This window comes from Ambystoma mexicanum, chromosome 7q (genome assembly GCF_040938575.1).
Source record: "Ambystoma mexicanum isolate Mex_15411 chromosome 7q, UKY_AmexF1_1, whole genome shotgun sequence".
Lineage (NCBI taxonomy): Eukaryota > Metazoa > Chordata > Amphibia > Caudata > Ambystomatidae > Ambystoma > Ambystoma mexicanum.
The window spans coordinates 83049727-83071652 of record NC_090941.1 but is presented as its reverse complement, the minus strand read 5'-3'; the positions used below and the strand labels follow the sequence as shown (position 1 = coordinate 83071652).

Sequence of the window (21926 nt, the reverse complement as noted above, 5' to 3'; positions counted from 1 at the left end):
AAGGCAGACAGGGGAGTAGGGAGACATACAGTAGTCCAGGAGAGAAGTTGCAATGAATAGAGGGCTTCCACCATCTTGGGTTTTCTTGGGCCACTCACTTCCTGTGCCACCTTTGAACTTCCTGGAGACAAGCACTCTGGGAAGACCACCACCAGGGAGAGACTCTTTTCACAGAAGCCAGGATTGGACCTTTACAGAAAGCTTGTAATAGAGCAATCCGTTGTGGCAAATTGTCCATGAAAGGTTGTGAAACCCCACTCCCTTAATTGAATATTCTTTGGACAATAAAAAAAAAAAAAAATTGGAACCTTTTTGGGGTACAGTCTGCCCAACGTCCTCTGACCTAGAGGTAGAGGTGAAGATAAAGACTGCAAGGAGGGAGCAGAAAAATCCTCCCCTTATCCAAACCAGAGGACCATTTGGGGTAGCCTGTCGCTGGAACAAGGCCTGCCTCTGTTCTGAGTCACTGGTATCAAGGACCTGTCTACTGAAAGAGGCATCTGTCCTTGCGGGGAAGGGCAGAAGAAAGACTCACCTTATCCCTGGACTGGGTCTCACAGAAAACCAGGGGCAAGTGAACGGCTTTGGCACCCACCTCAAAAGGCTTGCAAGCTATGCTGACCTGGATATTGCCTGCCTCTCTCAAGCTGTTTCATGCCAAGTGCTCTTGCCGCTTGTTGAACCAGACCGGGTATTGGACCCAGTTGATATGCACACCAACCCAGTGCTGAATCACCACTTCAGAAAGCTCCCAGACACCCAGATTGATACTAGCAAGCCCAATGAACTCAACTGAAGGTTATCTATAGTGGTTCTGTCTCGATGGCCTGGTTTTAAGGGCCGTAGTGACATTTAAGACCCCACACTTTACCTTGCTAAAAGACATACTTTAAACTCAAACATTGTTGAAGAACCTATTCCCTGCATACTGGTTTTCAGATCTAGAGTGCATCCTTTCGTTCCAAAGTCTGCATATTCTGTGTCTACCTTTAAAGGGGTGGGTATTAGTGCCTATATTTTTGGTTTGATTGAAGTCTATTTTTTGTTTAATAGGTAGCCGGTTATTTTTCCTGCACCCTTAAAAGCCTTCCTCGCACATATTCTAGGATGGGTATTTATTTACTATTCTAACTCAAGTCCTAGAATATCTGGTGAAAGTGCTTGATTTTCTTGGGGGTGGAAATTTGGGGAAATTGCCCTTGGGTGATCTTTTCCCAGGCGACTATCACTAAATACCCTGTATTTGGGTAACAGTAATAGTGTTGTTTGAATGCTCCTTTGCTAGCTCACATCCACCCCGATAAGTATACCCTGTCCTTGGCCCATGTTACTGTAGGACCCAAAGGTGGGTTTGTTTCAGCTTCATGACTGAGTTCATTTTTTTTTCCAACTTTATTTAATAATTATACAGAAAATAATACAACTGAATAACAACAGAATGGGAACAAGCAAGAGATTACTCTATATACATCAGTGCAACAAAATACAAATTACTACTAAATTAACAGCTATTCAAAAGGAAATCCGAAAACATCCCCACCCACCTATCTCATGACAAGACGTGACAACACAAAACACAACAAAAACAACAACAGGACAAAACATATACCCCTACCAACCCCCCAACCTCAATATCCACAAAATAAACCAAAGCCTACACCTCATCCAAATAAATCACTGAATGACCCCCATCTCTCCTCGTACTCAGTTTCCCGATGTGTCGAATTGCCTGAGTCTTCTCATACCAAGAGAGCGTCCACATATCTGACACCCAGTTCTCGCTATGTGGCTTCTTCCTGGATTTCCACACCTTCATTATATGGCTGAGTTCATTGTCCGTTTAGTAGTAGTGTTAGGCTGAGAAGGAGTTGTATCCACTACTCATCTGTGTGCTCCTGAAGAGCAGTAGTAATTTCGTCACAGTCTTGCTTTGCTACAGTGCAAGGAATCTATACCCATGTACACACAGATTAAGAGCAATACAATAACACATGCCTGAGAGTCACAGCTAGGAATGAGGTGAAAGGACAAGAGGTCAAACATGGACTGAGTCACAAGCTAAGCCTGCAACAAATTGCAGAAGCTTGTCATCTAGGAGACACAAGGAATCATACTGCAATGAGAATGGTCCCATGCATAATCTTTAAGTGGTAACATATTTATTGTAATGCTATTGAGTTTGTGGATCAATTCATAAATTTCAGGCTTGAAAAAGTACTTGTTTTTTGTAAAGCATATGTTGGCTGTGTAAAACTAAAAATCACTTTCTACAATCAATCAGATTTAAGGAAGCATGATTTTTAACAAGATACAGTGACATTGATGCACAATCTCGTAGCGACAAATGAGAATTAAACTATGACAGACCACACTGGGATGTCACAAAGTCAATATGGCAGAGAAAAGGGTGCAGTATGAATTCAAGATAAAGGAATGTCAGACATAGTGTCTTGAGAGCTATACAGAAAATAATATAATTATCTGACTTGTTTTAGGGGAGGGGTAATTCATTCAATATGCAAGGGGCAACAAATTAAAAACTTCAGTCATTGCTAAATGTAGACACATTTCTGGATCTTAAGTAACAGCTAACTCTCACATCTTAGGAAAGGCCTGGTCTACAAGATCTTATCTTGGCTCTAAGGACTCGGGAGCCAAGTCGTGCAGGCACTTGAACACAAGACATACAACCGTGATCTTGCATTTTACTGGGAGCCTGTTATGTAATTTTGTTGCATGGAGCTACGTAGCAGTTCACTGCATAACCCAACACATGAGGGCATTTTAATACATGCCGCCCCAGAATAATGAAGCCTGCTCTGGACACCATGGTGCACATTGTCAAGACTGGAGAGGGGGGTCTGTACTTCTGCACTCTATATGGTAGAGGAGAGGCACAGAGGACCCCAGCCAAGATTCTCTATTGTTGGTAGCAATGGACGAGCAATCAGGGCCTAGCTTCTCAGGAGGTCATGCAGGCTGGTTCTTAAGTACAGTGTAGTCCCCAAGCACCCACACACTGTATTAATTAAAAGACAGTCTTTATATAATCAAGGTTCAAAGTTCTATACACAATCATAATAACTCACTTTGTGCTCAGTTAATCTACAATGGAAAATATATACAGTTCTAAGTGGTACCACAATTATTATCAGATTTCATTAAAATGCAACAACTGTACTCTGGTTAAATGTCACACAAATCACTTAATGTCACACAATAACCAACAATAGATATAGGAGGGAAAACTGTTGATTAGAACAATTGGCAGAATAGTGGCCTCTACCGTTAGACACAGTTCTTTGTGGAGATCTCCCCCATCCTGGGCAACCTGTAAAGTAAAGCTATATCACAAGCCCAGTCCATATATTGTTCTATATGTCTTATTTCCTTCTATAGTGTTTCTACCACATCAATGTACCTGGAATAGCAGAGTTCCTTGAGGAGGCGTTGAGGGATCCTTCTTGAGTGACTCCCTTTAAAGCAGGAGCCATGGATCGTCATCGGGCCTCGGAGAAAGTGAACTTGGCGTCGAGAATCCTCGATGGAAGTTCAACGGCATCGAGGCAGCAGCTTCAGTCCTGGCGGTGCTCGTCGACGACGGAGCAAAGACGTCCTGCAAGGAAGAGTCGTGCGGGGCACCTCGATGTCGAGAGTTCAGGACCGTGAAGAGTTTGTGAAGAACTGTGGCCCAGTAAGGGCATCAAGTCATCCGGCGTCTCTACGGTCTTTGGGTGGCAGGAAACCCATTAGCGGATGCTCCTCGGCACGTCGACAGCCTGGCCTTCTCCGACGGGATAAGGCGGGTGGCGGCGCGGATGAGCACATTCGTGAATAAAAAAGTCTTAGGCAAAGGGCACGTGCAGCTCCGGTCGTCGATAGCACAGCATCAAGCGGTCCCCGCTTCTGGGCTACACCGCTTCGATGGGCCTCCAGCAGTTACAACAGACTTGCGAACCCTGGTCGACGACGGTGGATGGAATGTCCGGTGCTTATCTTCGTTCTCCTAGGTGGTCCCCGTCTCCGGTCGGCAGCCTGTCGAGTGTCTGACTTTCAGGGAGCTTCGGCAAAGGTTAGCGGTGCTCAATGGACCCTCGGAGCACAGGAAGAGGACTCCTAACCATGTCCTCTCTCGGATCAGTTCTCAAACTTGGCAGCTTTCAGATCGGGTCAAAGCAAATGAAACAGCAAATAATCTTCCAGCTGGGCTTCAAGGATAAGCTTCAAGTATCAACTTCAGCTTCTGAACGAATTCTAGCAGTGAGAGGCCCCCAAATATACTAGTTGATCTCGCATTCATTCTGCTGGGTCACACTCAGGCAACCAATCACTCAGAAGGGCATTCAGCAGCCAGTCAGCCAATCAGGCATACAGTGCATTCAGGCCATTCTCCTCCCTCTCAGACACAACAAGGAATGTGTATTGAGAAAAGTACCCAGACATTCAACACTACACACTACATTCATACCAGTTTCGGGCAGGGCTGTCTCAGGCATTGTGTCAAACACCAGAAACCAGACATCCACAACAAGAAGTGCATATTGGTCACACACTCCATTCACCCAGTTCCCACCCACAGGGTGTACACACAACATACAGTCACTGGGAAGGCTACAGCCAGTCTGGCCTGGACCTCACAACACCACCATATATGGAACTTCCACCCAACAGCCAGTCAGGCGGGAGGGACAGAGTCAGGACTTTGGGGAAACAAGGTAACAGGCAATAGAAAGCAAAAGGCCACAGGGGCCACCTTGTTTCCTATCAGGAATCAACAGATTCCAATGGCAGGGCCGGGGTATCCCAAAATGGAGGATACTCAGAGCACCTGTCAAATTCAGCATGGAGCTGCCACCAGCCCATACCCTGCGCTGTGGGCCACCCAGAGGTGCCCAAAAACAGACACTAGGGGCATAGGGTTGCACCCCCACCCATGGGTGCCATAAGGGTATCCCATTGGTCTGTACACCAAACCAAAAACAGGAAGAGCTGCACTGCCAGGAGTCGCACATGGACTCTTTGGCAGAAAAAAATACAGAACACAAATGAAAAAGGACTACAGGACAAGGACAGGGAGGCCCTGTATCTTCAATGCATTTCCAGCATCACACACATCCCACACTAGCACCTAATGAGCAGTCCAATAATGTGCTAGGAGTGCTAGCCAAGGGGAATGTGTGGGGGTTAGGAGACAGATTGTGAACACAGAGAGTTGAAGTATGAAGGAGGTGGAGGTCGGAGTGGAGGAGGGGGCTAGGATAGATAGTCGAGTGAAAGAGAATGATCAAACAGAGATGAAGGAGATGAGACGAGAAAAGAGCAAAGAGCGAGAGAGAATCACTACAGGAAGACAATTAAAGAACATTAAAGAAGGATAAGAACAGCAATCAAAAAGAAAGGCAAGGCACAAGTTGGGGATTAGAGAGATGTGTAAGTGAGCCCTTTAAGAAGTGACCCAGAAGAGATCTCATGCCAGATTGTGGAGCAGAGCCAAAGCAAAAGGTGAGAGCCTAGGGAAGGTGACCTCTGAGGCCTTCCTAAGTAGAGACAGGAGATGAAAAGGCACAAGTACCTGGGCTCCAACTGCTGTTATCGTGCCTGATGCCTAGCACCCGTCAGACATCCTGAAGATGCCCACTGGGGGTACCCAATAGAGTTCATAACGACCAACGCGAGAGCCAGAAGTCTTTCTTCACCAGCCAATAAAGCCACAAAAGAAATGTTTGAGACATGTTAAAATAGCATAGACTGAGCGACTGCTTGAACCCGCTTAAGAGGAGATATCAGACAATGGGAAAAGGAGGAAGTACTGAGTGGTATTTCAGGCAAACAAATGAATAACAACCTGAAGTTGGTTTCAAGTTATCTGTTGAGCCCCAGAAGTAGAAAGCACATAGAGGTAAGAAAAAAAGTCTGTCTTTGCACACACACACATACACAAATGTGTTTTTTTCATAAGTCAAGTATTGTGTTCCAATTTTCCAAATTACTACTGCCACGTGTTCGCCAGATATTTTGATAATATGGCCATGTAGTCACACACTCTCTCTCTCTCTCTCCACACACACACACACACACACACACTGCATGACCTTACTGGTGGATGGTGGGTTGAATAAGTTGGTTGTGTGTCACCACAAGCCAGGTGATACTAGGCCTGGGGCCTGCATGGGCAGAACCCCTGCCTACACCTTCCATGCCATGTGCAGGAGGAAGGGTGTGTCCCATTGAGGCTGGGGCAGTGGGACCACGGAGAGTACAGAGTATTCCGCAAGTTTAACTTCCACAAAAGATGCAAACATATAATTTCATCCATTATTTATGACCCCTTATGCTGTAAGTGTTGTATAGCTGTGTCCTAATGTTTATTTCTAGATTTCCCCAAAAACACGGAGTTAAATTCACACAGTTGTATTTGTTTGGAATCTGTTGTCAAGGAGGACCAAATGTATCTACTGGTAGATGTTGGTATCAGGAGGTATGAGGTGAATGGCTCTCAGCCCCCTGAATTTTGAACTTTGCAGAGGTGTCTGAGGAGGTAGTTAGAAGCCAAGGAGGAAGTGGTGAGAGATATTAAAGGGCAGGTGGTGAGAGAAGCTAAGGAGGTGGTGGATGTGGTGGTGAGAGGAACGAAAGAGATGAAGAAACCAGCCCTTAAAACAGATGTCTCCAAGATGATGATTCTCTCAGGCATTGCCAAGAGGCAGGACGTTCGGATTTCATTTTCCAGCAAATATATCTTCTGTTCAAGAACACAACATTTCAGCCTTCACACTGTGGGATCCTTCTAAAACCATGCAGGGCAACATTGAGGTGATACTTTTATTCACTATCACCAGTTACTTGTCGGCCAATGCTGCATTTGCTAGCTTCCCCACTGTACTTTTCACTGAGGTAAACCTGCACTCCATGTTGCAATATCAAATTTCCTATTAAGACTCATCAGCATACTCACTTCTGTGGAGCACTCTGGTGTGTCAGGACTTGTGGTCATCTTTGTTTCCATGTAGGTTAGCCATTTGTCAACAGGGTTAGAAAATGTCAAGAATCATGTTTTGTTGACCTCTTTGTTTCCCAGCTCCACTGCTTATTGGAATGGCTGCTCGGCCCAATTAACAAAAAGGAGTCTCTTGGGTTGGTTTGACTTGACATGCACCGAAAAACCTTCAAATTCTGGTTTCTGAAAGTATCGGGAGTCCAACGAGATACCAGTTCACTTGAATTGACAACTCGTACATCTGCACCCCTTGTTTCCCAATGCTTTGGTGTGCAACAAAGAACCATCTGCAGCGCAAGTCCCCTGCAAATATATGTTCACTAGCCTACCCCACTCCTCCCCAAATGTACGGCAATCTGTGAACATCACACTCCTTTTAGACATGTTACTGAAATTGGGGTAAAACTTGGTTCTATTATTTTTCTAAATAGGGAGAAGAATACAAATAAATCAGAATTTGCCTCTGCAAGAGTTAACAGAGATATTAGTCTTCTTAGACAGGGATATATTAACACCAGTGAACACAAGGTAAATGATAACAATATAGAAGCATATTGCTTCAATATGGAAACGTTATATTAATCTTTTACAATATGAGTTTATATTATTACAGTCATCAACGTCCCTGGTTAAATTTGTGCACATACAAAAAGAAGCCAATGGTCAAGAGACGATTATTACAGCCACACCCGACGTAGGGTGAGGGTAAGCGTAATATTCATTAGGGTGAGATACTTTCCTTAAAGCCAACCATACAGTGCATGTGAATTATATAAAATATTTCTCATTTACAGATAAAAATGCATGTGAATGTCAACGCTCCTAGGTAAGGGTCCAATCTGAAACATTGTATGATGATAACAACAGTTAATTATTTGATAACAGTAACACATTTTTGTTTTTAAGTTGCAATGTTTTGCAATTATTCCATTGAAGAGTGCAGTGCTAGTTCATTAGGGTGATTCTGAGGGATATATTAGATTAAAACAATGTCACTCAGATCTACAGGACACACTATGTATCTAGACAGGTCTTCAAAAGGAATTGTTAAATTTTATTTTCGCTTACCTTTGTGGTGTTCTGAGTAAAAGAAATAATCAAATATAGCATTATGGCAACAAAATACAAAATTCGTTTATTTTGGGTAAGCAGGACAGCACATGCTATTTACTTGTTGCCCAAAATGAGGGGTTCTAGAGCAGGCCCACGTTTGCAAGCAAAACAAAAAAGAGGTGATGGCAGGAAGGTTAACCTCTGGCATTGCTCTGCGCAACCCCCAGACCCACAGAGCATCGTTCTTCGCCTGCCAAGCCATTACAAAAGGGGAAAAACACATGCAAATCAGGCTTGGTCTCACCCCAAAAGGGGCAAGCCAGCCAGATCTGCGAGGTTGCATCTTTTATGCACGAGACCACAAGCATCCCCAAACATGTTTCGGCCTCATTGGGCCTCATCAGTGAGAAGTAGCTTCGGTCTCTAGACCCAGCAGGCACGGGACGCACGTCTGGGCATACCCGTCCCAATCGGGATGACTACAGCAAAACAAAAGAGGTGATGGCTGGAAGGTATCTCCATTTTGAACTCCTGATAGGAATGGCGGGTTGGACAGTAAAACGTGTTTTTCCAAACATACATTTTTTTATAGAAAATGTTCCTTTGGCCTCCCAATGTGAAATAAAAGTAGGAAACAATACTTTGACATTTTTTTATCATGAATAGCTCAAAATATGACATCATCAGAAGCCATCTTCCCGCTGAGCTGTGTGCTTGCCCAGCTTGCTTCTGTGTGCCTCTCAGAAGTGTATTTGCAAAGCATGCAGACTATTCACATCTTCTCAAGCATTCATAAAGCACAAGCCACATCAGTTACCTGCCATTTGCTTTCTCTGTTGAGAAAACTAAATTATACTAACTAGTCTCAGTATTTCAAAGTAGTCATATTTACATTACACTACTATGTGAGAGGGCCCTTAAAAACCCTAAAAACAGAATACAAACTCAAGAGATTCAAAAGGAATATGAAAATCTGGCTCCAAGAACAGAACATCTACTCAAATAAACCTATATGTTTAAAGAAAATTACATTACCTCCACCCATGACTCCTATTCTTGACTCTACTGCTATTATACTTTATGACTAGCACTTCTGCCCCACGGCCCCATTTAATGATCAAATGATAACCTACAATATGCCCAACATGGATCTGTGATAGGCTACCCGGCGTGTACCTATGGCCTCTTTTTTTCTGCTTGTTACAATATAAATAACCTGCAAGCACAAGAATGTCTCTTACTCATGGTGTCTTAGCAAAAGCCCCACCCATCATGTGACCCAACTTGCATCTCAAATCTCAGATCCCGACCGTGAGAAAGCAGACTACCTGGATGCGTACCCTCATCCCATCTATATATATAAAATGCTCAGGTATGTTTCTGTACTCAGCTGATGCAATTTATGTGTTAGGTTGCCCTCTGCTGTCCAGATGGCAAAGTGCACTTCTCTGTGCACTTCCAATTCAACAGCTATCATATTAACAAACATAATGAGTACAGTTCTACGCGGTCAAAAAATAATTATAGTTACTTCTTTCTACCCCCACTTAAATTCACACAAGGCATGGCGGTTCCAGTGTCAATTACCAGTTAATTTCCAGCTTAACGTTTCAGTATCTGAAGAGCAAAACACTGTAGGATGAATGCCTCCTCACGAGCTAAAACTAAAAGTAGGTGCTGTAATTATGCTACTATGCAATCTTATGCCATCACGGGGACTCTGCAATGGACCAAGGTTGACAATTACGCGTCTCTGAAGACACCACAAGGAGGACCGTGTTATCGATGGAACTTAGATACTGTTCTTATACCGAGCATACCTCTCATTCCATCTGATACAAATATGCCTTTCAGATTCAAAAGAAAACAGTTACCTATGTGGTTATCCTTTTCAATGACCATTGATAAGTTACACAGTCCTACACCCCCTTCCTAGAAGCGATCAATGGTGACCATTAATAAGTCACAGTGGCCTACGCCCTCTCCCTGGAAGCGATTGGTATTAATTCCGATATTTAAGAAGGGGGACAGAAGTGGCCTGATGAATTACCAACCGATATTGGCCTTTAAGATATGCTAGAACTGCGTATGTTATGCCGGGAATGGCTACTGTGTAATATACGTTGTACACATTTCATACATCCAAATTGTACATGATGGCCTGTCTAGTTTCCCACAGGTGTTTTAAAGCATCACCCTCTCTAGTTACTGCAATAAATACATTTTCATTTGGCCTGTAAGGATTTTGGGTAGGCACATTTCATGCTTAGCCTCATGCTCAGTCTCTTGTACTTTAGCACTGCTAACATTATACTATAAGGGGAAAACAACAATGCAGTATCATTTGGTTTTGCCTGAAAATGAGTATGGGTACATAATCTACCTGTCTTCTCATGCACAGCATTAAGGCAACAGATATTCAGCAATCTACAATGCTTTTCAGGAACTCTGATTACTTACCACGATTTCAGTGTTTCACTCACCACAGGCTTTCAACTATCTACTACAAATCAACGGTGTCACAGAGCACCTGTATAATCCTATAAAAAGGATTAGGGCAAGAGCAATTGTTGCAAACAATATTTTTTTTTGCAAGGCGCAATAATTGTGTAGATGCAGATTCATGAAATTTTGTTAAACTGCCTTTAATGTTATGGTGAGGCTTAAAATATTTGTTTGCATGAAGGTATTTGGGAATGCAAATATCCCAGTGCACATTTTACTGCTATACTCCACAGAGGTGCCTAATTCATTTTTTTTATCGGAGGCAAGGACAGGAGCCTGGGTAGTCTGTGGGGTCATGGGGACACTTTTCATGGGTGTGAGGGACAACGTCACTTTAAAAAAACAATGCAAATATGTTAGCAGTACAGTGTATCAAAGGACAACAACCTCTAGTAACATTGAAGGAAACACAACCTTGTGCTTATTTTCTGGATGAGCTGATGAGGGCTTTTCAATATATTCAAGTGGTCTGTGTTTAGAGCCCCTAGTATCCCCGGCCAGCTCATACAAAGTGAATTGAAGAAGTGGGACCCCTATTTACAGGAGAAGGCAATCTATGTGTTGTACCCATGATCAGTCATGCTATCAACTTAAAAGGAAAATCTTTAATTTTAAACAAAGGTTCTCCCATAACCAATCTCAGTGAGGCTTTATTCCTACTTATTTAATCGTGTTTAAGCTGGGGTGAGGAAGGGTAGGCTGAACAACTGAACTTTTTAAATGCAGGGCATTGTTAAGGATTTACTCCATATTTGATGTCAAATGATTTTTATAGGGAGTAAACAACATGCACTGCCAAGGATGACTATTTTTAGGTGAGTGGAAATATTTGTTTACTTTAAAATAGACCTCTTTTTAATCCAAACTTATTTCCACCTAGTAATTTATACTTAATGTGTTCTTAAAGTTAGTCTACAAATCCGACAGTGATATTATTAGAGCTTTTTCCTTTGCCACTGCTCTGCTGGTACCATGGATTCCAAGATATCAGTGGGAAAGGGATCCTATGTGCCAATTGCTTTGCATTTATTGGGTGTACTGTACCCCCTATTCATTTAGTTGTAAGTATTTACCTATGTTTAGGGAGTAAAAGTAGCTGCTATACCTCTATATCTCTTATTTGTAGGGCTGGTTTGAGTACGTACCATTGCTCTGTTCTTGGTGTAATGTAATGTTGATAGGAAATAGTAGCGCAGGAATTCAGATCATTATACCTTGTGGTACAGAAAGTCTGATGCAATTATTCTCCATAAACAAATGATGAGAGGCATGTTCTCCTAGACCTTGAATTACTTCATTAAATGGTACAAACTCCTATTGGCATGTGTTCTGGCACACTCCTTTTGGTTGCCATTCTGTCTGGCAAATAACGCATGTTATGATAGGTGGAACTTTTCCTTCATGGCACATAATTGCTTCCTCCACTCTCTCCTCTGATGACAAACCTAAAAATCACATTACACTTGACAAATTAATAACTATAACTAAACGCATTATTTATGCTGAGCATACAATGCTTTTCTTTTGCAGATACATGCATTTTACTCTGCACAGGAGTACGTTTGCTAGGTACTATGAGCGATGTTGAAGTCTTGGATTGGTTTATGAGTACTCATAGAAACACAGATTTGTTTTTAGCTACTCTATCTGTGGAGAAAAAGTGCTGTAAGATAGTCCTTTTAGATATAAAACCTATAGTTGGTAAAGAACTGTAGGAGATGTTGGGGAGGGAGAAATCCCCTTTCACTCTTTCTGCAGACTCGATAGCTCACTAACTATGCACACTCACAAAGTGGCTTACCTCTTTACTCAGCTGCGCAGATGGAAAATAATGTTCCCACACTTCAAACTTTTCCACAGTTAGAGAAAATGAATTAGAGGAAACAACGCTAAGGTGTATCTGTTCTGTTGTCGAGAGTTCATTTCAAAATAAAGGGCCGTGGGCAGTCCTTGTGATGCTACTGGGGCATCACAATTTTAAAATGAAAACAGGATGCATGTAAATGTTGCTATGTATGTTAGTTTGTTCAGTGCCTTCCCCATAGCTTGAGCATACTTTACCCATTTTTATGTGGGATCTTGGCACTGTACCTGGTGTGGGACATTACCCGGAGGCTTATAACTTCTCAACACACAGTTGGCCAATATGTATTGCTATCAAAACAGGAGTCAGTTACTGCTGTTAGCTCTAACACTACGCACATATTAATTCCCACACCTGGCAAAAGCTTACCCCTGAAAACAGATTAATAATTGAAATAGAGAAATCATTACCTCTCCTTTATACTCTACTGCTCTTATTCCCGCATACAATGGAACATAACTGCTTGCTAAGAGGAGCTGCAACACATTAAATAAAAAAACAATTGTTATTATTAGGGTTTGCAGCAATGCTCTGCCAGCATACAAAACAATGATTAGCCATAAAACAAGCTTTGGTAAAGCCAAGAATTTGGGATAAAGGGGACTCCTTCGATTGGTGAGGCGGCTTGCATAGTAAGGAGCAATGATGTCTTGCCATCTGACATCCCTGACTATGCCTCAAACACCTGCCTTGAGGGGAGACACCAGCGGGACCATGTCATTGGGAAGGTCGTAGATTTTACTGTTTCAGAGAGCACCTTCTGCATTGCACTGCAGTTCCGCATTATGATGCAAGACGCCTCTATGCAAGACGCCTCTATGAGAAGTGAGATCCAGAACAGATTTTAGGATGTTACACTTGATGTTTATGTAGCTCACTCAGTCTTGTTTTTACTTATTAACTTATACATTATTGGACTTGTAGCTTGGCTTGTTAAACACTAAATGAAGGGACACAAGTACAAGAATACAAAGGCAATTAAACTACTAAAAACTTGAACTGGATCCAGCAGAATTCACAACAGACCAACTGGAATTTGCACTTGAGGTACCAATGGAGCATACATGCAGAACTATGATTTGAGATAGTAGGAATGTGTAAACTAATTATGTGCTCAGCAGGGGTGGACTGGCAAGCAAAAGAGGCCCTGGAAATAATGTTCAAAGTGGCCCCACGTTACACATTTTCAGCAAGCCCAACCCTTTTCCTATGGGAAAATCTGAAAATACCACACAAAAGAGGCGCAGGGTACAGCGGTCCACTGTGAAATTTCCAGAGTTCCCCATGGGCCAGTCCACCCCTGGTGCTCTGGAGACTGAAATGCCAACCACCATACTACGGATAAGGAAATAAAGTCGGGCTATGAGCCCTAGGGCTGTTGTGCACTTTATAAATACGAATAAATAAATACAAATAAATAATAATCTTTGGGTGTCAACATTTCTGCACTAATCAAACATATCAGAAATAATGTTCCCGAACAGTTGACGTTCTCACTGCTTCAGTTTCACTAAACAAACCACAATCATCTCTTTACCCTCTGACTGCATGCTTAACATTGAGGGCAAAGTTTACATTTTAACATTGTCAGACGCTGAGAAAGAAAGAATTTAAAAATATTCATCAAACATAAGTGTTGTTATAATTAAGGATTAAGAAAACGTACACACACGAAGAAGCCAACTGGAGTAGGGAGACATTTGAGTGGGTTAATGAAAGGGCTGCAAACTACAACCCAGCAGGTACAAGTTCCAATTTTGATGGAATGACTCAGGTGTGCATCTTTCAACACAATTGAGAACCACTGAATTGGGTGAGAGGAAGAGGTTTTTATGTTAGTCAAAGTCGTGTGGTGGCAGGAATACGTAGAAAACAAATGACTATACTCAGTTTATTAAACATGGTTCTCTCTAGGGACAGTTATTTAAAATTGCGGTAGGCCTCATTCCGCCCCTTAAAATGTGCAAACTTATTGTCGCATGGATAATCAGCAATTTGAAAGTAATGATAACCATTGTAGAAAGAATGCAAATCAAACAACGGACAACAGTTGCACCTGGCAACCACATACAGATAAACACTTGCACAATAGCCTGCAACTTCCCAGAGCTCTATTACAACCTAACCAGGGGCTGAAACTTCTCTGTAGTCCGCTATACAAAAATCCAAAACATGACGCAACCAACAGCTAGTTAACACAAAAGCGTGTCTTTTTTTACTGTAAAGACGGTGCATTATCAAAGAGGGCAGTAAGCATTGTAGGCGGGAAAAGCGGGTCCAGGTGGGAAAGAGCAGAGCTTGTACACACTGTCTGCAGATGCATGGAGAGGGAGGCTGGTCAGTGCATAGGGATGGAGAATAAACACCACTGAATCTTTCTTCTCAACAGTTTAGTAGATGTATAAAACCCACAGGTGACCACCTGGATCCAGTAAACATTACCTTGAAATAAGTCAACTCTCATATTCAACAAGAGAAAGCAAAGGCTAATTACAGCAAAACAGGGCTAGCTGAAATGCAGTGTGAGACATTGGACAACATAAATCAGCAAAACGTTTTGTTAAAATAATGTTATGGTTACGTTGGCCTTACCAAAAAAAAAAACATGAAAATTCAATGAAAATAGTTTGTTAGAAGGGACATTATGCACATGTCCCCACTTATGACATCAGAAATGATGTAATTCATGACCTCACAGAGGACGTCAAATACAACATAGCATTACCGATTAAGTACAAACTCTGCAACAATCTAGTTAAGAGCAGATTACTGTGGGGATAAAGAACCGTTATTTAATCTGGGAAGATCAAAAAGGGCCACCAAGTTGCTTAGGGATATGTGGGTAGCACCTGGCCACCCTCACTGAGCCCCCATCATTGGGCAGGGGACAGTCACATGATGTATATACCACTGGCCTGTCGCAAAGAGACTACAACCGTGTGTGGCAAAGTGCACATTTTCCCTGGGGCAGCCTTGGGGAAATAGAGGGTCCGGTTTCCCGAACACTAATGTAATCACTCTGCAGCCCTGGTCAGCAGTCCCTTTGCAGATGCAGCTTTGTAGCGGTCGGGGATGGGGGGGAGGGTTGGGAGGAGGATGGCTGTCATGCATACATGGACAGACAAGAACAGAACTCCATGGTGGGTGAAGTGTTCTGGTGCTCGGGTGGGCGTGGGAGTGGATCGACTTTTGCTGTGGTCAGAGTTTGCCATTTGGGACCTGCCAGATGTGAAGTCTTATAACCCTCGTGCCCTTTTTACACTAACGGATAACATGAAATCGGGTAAGGTGACTCTTGCTCGTCTCAGGGAAACATTAATCCTCTTGGTATTGCTTCATCGCTTCTATTGCTCGACGCATACGCTGAGCAGTTGTTCTGTGTTGGGGACTGTATGTCGCATAGACGTTTATAAAGCAAATATTGTGAATACTATTGCCTGTTCATCGGGACTATTTTTGGACTTGGCTGTGGTGATCTTTGCTTTTAAACTACACTAGCCCTAGCAGAGCGAGTGGGAGTGCTATGGCTTTGCGGATGGGTGGGGGCTAGGACTTGGACTGTTTATGCCCGATTCTTCGCTCAGCAACTCATTACCCTAAATTCCTTGGCTGCCTGCCGCTCTGCCTTCCACTTCCTTTTGCCAGTTTGTCCGGCCTTGCTTGCTTCTCTGGGACCCAAGTATTGTAGAAAGAGTGTATTTGATACTTACTACATTTTGATTGGGGCGTATACGGATTATGCTTTCAAAAAAGAAATATGCCTTACGCAGCAAATTTATTACAACTGTCAAACTTACTTGGAGCCAGCCCAGCAAAAACATCTAAGGCTCGCAGCCGGGCACCTCGGGCAAAAAAAGGAATAGGACAAAATGTCTGAATATAAATTACTGACCCCACCGAAAGACCTAAAACACACACCACGAAAAGTTCTAACTACCAAAAGTTTGAACTTTTCATGGTATGTGTTTAGGTGGAGTCGGTATGAAAAAATGAAAACAAAATTTTTAAAAAAAGGCTGCGGGGGGTAGGAGGGATATCCCCCGCAACACCCTGCCCACTACAGTGAGTGGGGATTGCGGGGGACACTCCCCCAGTCCCCTGCCAGAAGCAAAAAAATATGCAGTGTCTGCGGGGGTGTCCCCCGCAACACCCCGCTCACTATAGTATACAGTATAGTGAGCGGGGTGTTGCGGGGGACACCCCTGCAGCTCACCCGAGCAACAAAAAAAAAGAAACAACAAAAAAACACAGGGGCTGCAGGGGTGTTCCCCTAACACCCTGCTCACTATACTATACAGTATAGTATAGTGTGCGGGGATTGCGTCCGACACCCCCGCAGCTCACTCGACCAAAAGTAAAAAGAAAATTAAAAAAAGAAAAGGACCCTGCAGTGCCGGTTCCCAATCACAGAAGTGAAAGGGAACCGGCATGGCAGGCACACAGCACATCTGAAGGAAAGGTAAGTAGGGGGTGTGGTGGCGGTGTGGTGGCTGTGTGTTGGCGGTGTGAGTGAGGCTGTGTGCAAGGGTGTGTGTTTGATTCTGTGTGATTTGTAATGGAAATGTTTGCATGGGAAATGTACGAACATTTTGTATTGCGTACATATTTTGTATTGCGTACATTTCCCATGCAAACATTTCTGTCGCGGGTAATTTACCCGCGGACAAATCACGTAGATCCGCAAAAAAAGGCAAATCGGACAATGTTAATAATTTCTGTACAACTACACCACAAAAGTTAACTGGGTTTTGGGAACCTGCATCGGCTCCAGCGACATCTGTGGAGGTGTCTTCTCAAACTACTATTGCTCCTGTGCAAGATACACCAATGGCCGAAACCCAGCTCTCTATTTTCGAACCTGTGGAGAATGGTAATAATAGTCACTCACATTGCTCAGCGTCGATGGATAATAATGGTTCACACCTTAAATTATGTAGAAACCTGGAAAGCAATAGATTGCGCCCTGTGCTGGTGGGAACCAATCATATTGAGGATTCTAACATTTCTGCTACACCCAATTTGGAGTATCTACGTTGGAATCGCCTTACCTAGACAGTGGAGATGTAGCAGCATCACTTATCAGCATATTTCCTTAAAAAATAGGGAGGCTTCCCTGCTGGTAACTAATGCACATGTTGCAGATATTGAGGCACTTTTGGTGTTATGCGCAAATATTGCTGCTGAACAATGTGTACTGTAGCATATGCGGACTAAGGTGGATGGGGCAATACATGAGGACAGTGCCTCCTGTTCTTTAGATCATTCTATCATTGATCCCGATTTCGCCAAATGTGCCACTGTGAAAGAGTCAGATTTGGTGAACGTTACGGAGGGCTCCGTGGACCATGGGATCACTCAGAGTGCGTATGAGCTATTTGATAACAGGAAGAAAGCAAAAATCAAAAGATCCAACTATAAGAAACATTACCCATCAGCTTAACTCAACAATTACAAATAGAACATCTCAAAAACCCATGAACGCAAAAAATATGGCTGAAAAGATATTTGTAGTTTCTCAGTCCTCACCACCAACTGTATGCTGTGTTATGGAACCTATATTTTTTTTAAAAAACTTATGTTTATTGATTTTACATAAATAACACAAAAGAGATAAACATTGCAACTTAAAACATCCCTTCCCCCTCACCCTTCCCTCCCCTTGGATTGGATGAAGTCATATTGTCCCGGGTTCCCATTATGCGTTGAAAATATCTGAAACTTTAATGTTGTGGGGGCACCACTGTTCCATAAAGTCTGACTGGAGATATTGTAGTGTCCCTTCCCACTCTTTTGCAAACTTGTCTCCAGTTCCTTGGATTTTGTGGGTGATTTTCTCCATTGTTATATGGGACCATACTTTCTGTAGCCAAGTAAACGTCATTGGGGTATTCTTATTTTTCCAATTTTGTGCTATGGTGGTCCATGCTGCTATTAGTAGTCCCGTAAAGCTTCTCCATTGTGATGTGCGATATTGTTTTGCTATGTCATCTCTGATTCCGCAGCGCCACACCTCCTCCCCCATCAACCCCACATCTGGGAAAATGTTGCCCATTTCGGTTTTCACTTCTTCCCAGAATGGTTGTATACCCCTACAGTCCCACCATATGTGTCTCCAAGTTCCCACTTCATTGCATCCTCTCCAGCATAGGTTAGGTGTGTTTGGGTACATCAAGTGGAGCTTCTCTGGGGTATAATGCCACTGTGTCATGATCTTGACCCACATCTCCCTGGTTTGTGCCGATCTGGTCATTCTGGGGATCTGTTTCCATAGGCCTGCCCATTGACTGTCCGATGGTTCATTCCCCAGTGTTCTGCCCCATTTTATTCTGTATGCCCATTTGATGTTTTCCCCCTGTGAGTTTATGTATTTGTATAGAGTTGAAACCCACTTTTTTTCCCCTGTGTTGGAGATGATATGTGTCTCGAACCCTGTGAAATCCCTGGTTGCTGCCTCTGTGATCATCGGGGAGTTCAGCCAATGTTTTAGCTGCTCATATCTATATCTGTCCCTTCTGGGTATATTCTTGCCAGTAAAGCAAGATTCAAGGGATATGATTTCTTTATCTGCGAACATCTCCCCAATTTTAGTGATACCCACCTTCTCCCAGCTATCGTATGCCCCCTGTTCCATCCCTGGTGGAAATAGTGGATTTCTACAGATGGGTGTAAAGGGTCCTATCGCTGTGGACATTATGCCTTTTTTTGTTTGGGCATCCCATGCTTCTAGCGTGGATTTCATAATTTCACTTATTCCTAGGTTCACATGTCTGTGCTGCCTCTGTTTCCAGGGGAGTTCTACCAGTGGGGTCCTCGCGACTGCTCTGTCTTGTTTGACCCATATCTGCTGTGGGTTCTCCCCCCACCCACTCCCTCAGGACTCTCAGCTGTGCTGCCTGATAGAATTTTTTGAAATGGGGGAGCGCCAACCCTCCTTCACTGGTTGGGGCAGTAAGGACCATCCTGGCTGTTCTAGGCGTTTTCCCCTTCCATACAAAGGACAAAACCAGTTTTGTTAATGATTTAAAGAACGAGTCTGGGACACCCACCAGGAGAGCCTGAAAATAATACAGTACCCTTGGGAGGACGGTCATCTTGACGGCTTGTATTCTACCCCACCAGGAAATCTGTAGTGGGTTCCATCTGCCTAGCTCCTTTCGGATGTTTATGAGAAGCGGTGGGTAGTTTTCCCCATAGAATTGCTCTATTTTTTGAGGTACAATTATCCCCAGATATTTTATACCTTTCAGTACAATCTTAAGGTCCAGAAATGTTGCTTCCCTTTCTATATTCGCTCTGTCTCCTGCCAGGATTAGTATCTCTGATTTTTTTCTATTTATTTTTAGGCCCGAAATGGCCCCATAATTTTCTAGTTCTCTCACTGCAGCTGATAACGTGGATTCTGGGTCCTGTGGGTTATTAACATGTCGTCCGCGTATGCGATCACTTTGTGTTGTTGACCTGCCATTTCTATCCCTTTTATGTGCACTGATTCCCGTATTTTAATTAGGAGGGGTTCTAAAAACAGAGCGTACAGCAGAGGTGAAAGGGGGCATCCCTGCTTCGTTCCTCTCGTTATCCTTACCGTGTTCGTAACCTCGCCATTAATGACTATTCTACTGGATGGGGAATTGTAGTTCGCTCTGATGCTCGCAATATACTGTTCCCCAAACCCCATGCGCTCCAATATTTTGAACAGAATTGACCACTCCACCCTATCAAAAGCCTTTTCGGCGTCTACCGACAGCAATATCGCTGGGGTGTGATTTATACCTATTTTTTCCACTAAATGGGCTAGCCTCCTTGTGTTGTCATGAGTTTGTCTGCCGGGAATAAAGACTGATTGATCTTCACTTATCAGTTTAGGGAGAAGCGGGGATAGCCTTGTTGCTAGGATCTTCGTATAGATTTTTGCATCTAGATTAATTAGGGAGATTGGCCTATATGATGCTGGGTTTTTAGGATCTTTACCTTGTTTGTGAAATAGCAGTACCTTCGCTTCATTCATAGTGGGGGTCAGATTACCGCTGTCCTTAAAGGAGTTTAGGAGCCTCGTTAGGATCGGGGTCAATATGTCTGCATATTTTTTATAGAAAGGGGCCGTAAACCCATCTGGGCCTGGGGCTTTGTTACTTGGAAGTCCTTTTATGGTTTTTCTGACTTCCTCCTCACTGATAGGTGTCTCTAGTGACTGCTTGTCCTCTTCTGATATTTTCGGGAGGTTTATGGCTTCTAAGTATGAATCTTGGGCGTTTGTGTCAGGGAATTCAGTGGAGTAGAGAGTTTGGTAGTAATGCCTCAATGATTCCCCCATGTCTTGTGTGCATGTTTGGGGGTCTCCATTGGTGTCATATATGGCTTTAATCGTTGTTTCCTTCTGTTTATCCCTCAGTTGTCTCACCAGGAGCCGGTCTGCTTTGTTTGCTCTAATATAATATCTTTGCTTCAGATAGAGTAGGTTCTTCTCTGCGCCCTTCGTGCGGAGCATCTCTAGTAGTTGGCCCTGTGTATGTTTCAGTGATTTTTTTTAAAGCCTTTGTGGGGTGTGTCAGAAGTTTCTCTTGGATATCTTTGATTGTTTTTTCCAGCTCTTTTTCCCACCGAAACCTTTGTTTATCTCTTGTGATTTTCAACGCAATAATTTTCCCCCTCAACACTGCTTTAAACACATCCCAGACTGCTTGCAGCGCTACCTCCCCAGTGTCATTTTGTATAAAGTATTCCTCTATCATTTCCCTTATGGACTCCCCTGTGATTGGGTCCTAGATCAGCTCCTGCGGTAGTTTCCACCTCCATAGCCCATTCTTCCTCCCGGGGAGAGTCACCTCCAGCCATAGCGCGGCATGGTCCGAGAGGGCTATTGTGCCCTTATCCAGCCCCTGGACTTTTCCCAGTAGTCCCGCTGAGACCCAGAAGTAGTCAATTCTTGACATGGTGTTGTGGACATGTGAGAAGTAGGTGTACCCCCTCTGTTCACCCTTCAGTTCCCTCCAAACATCATTCAGGGCCATTTGATCCATTTGCTGCCTCAGACGTTTTGATGGTGCCCCTTGGCCATGCGCGTTCCCCGTACTCCAATCTATATGTGGATTCCATGCCATATTGAAATCTCCCCCCCATGATCACTTCCCCTTTAGCATAGTTTTCCAGTTTCGATAGAACATCCCTAAGAAAGCCATCCTGTCCTTGATTGGGCGCATATATTGAGGCGAGTGTAATGTGAAGACCTTCAATTACTACATTGACGAAGGCAAACCTCCCTTCTTTATCCATGCTTGTATCTAATAGTTTAGTGTCCATTCCTTCTCTTACTGCAATCAGTACCCCTGCTTTTTTCTCAGTTGTCGTTGCCTGAGCTCATATTTTGTAGCCTTTTATCCGCATTTTCTGCTTATCCCTCGTTCTGATATGGGTCTCCTGGAGAAGTAGTATGTCCGCCTTTGCCTTTTAAACTGCTTTTCCAGTTTAGCCCTTTTTGTTGGGTGATTCATGCCCCTTATATTGTATGTC

The 21926-nt window shown here is 43.3% G+C and overlaps 1 protein-coding gene across 5 annotated transcripts in view; it reads right to left on the bottom strand.

Annotated features, from left to right (window-relative positions):
* The window catches only part of PNPLA4 (patatin like phospholipase domain containing 4), a 442111-nt gene that overhangs the window by 140945 nt on the left and 279240 nt on the right, over window positions 1–21926 (bottom strand). For all 5 annotated transcript variants that reach the window (XM_069639971.1, XM_069639973.1, XM_069639972.1 and 2 more), the window contains one exon: window positions 12830–12895. In XM_069639971.1, the coding sequence (XP_069496072.1) occupies window positions 12830–12895 (66 nt within the window). The remainder of the gene's footprint in view (window positions 1–12829; window positions 12896–21926) is intronic.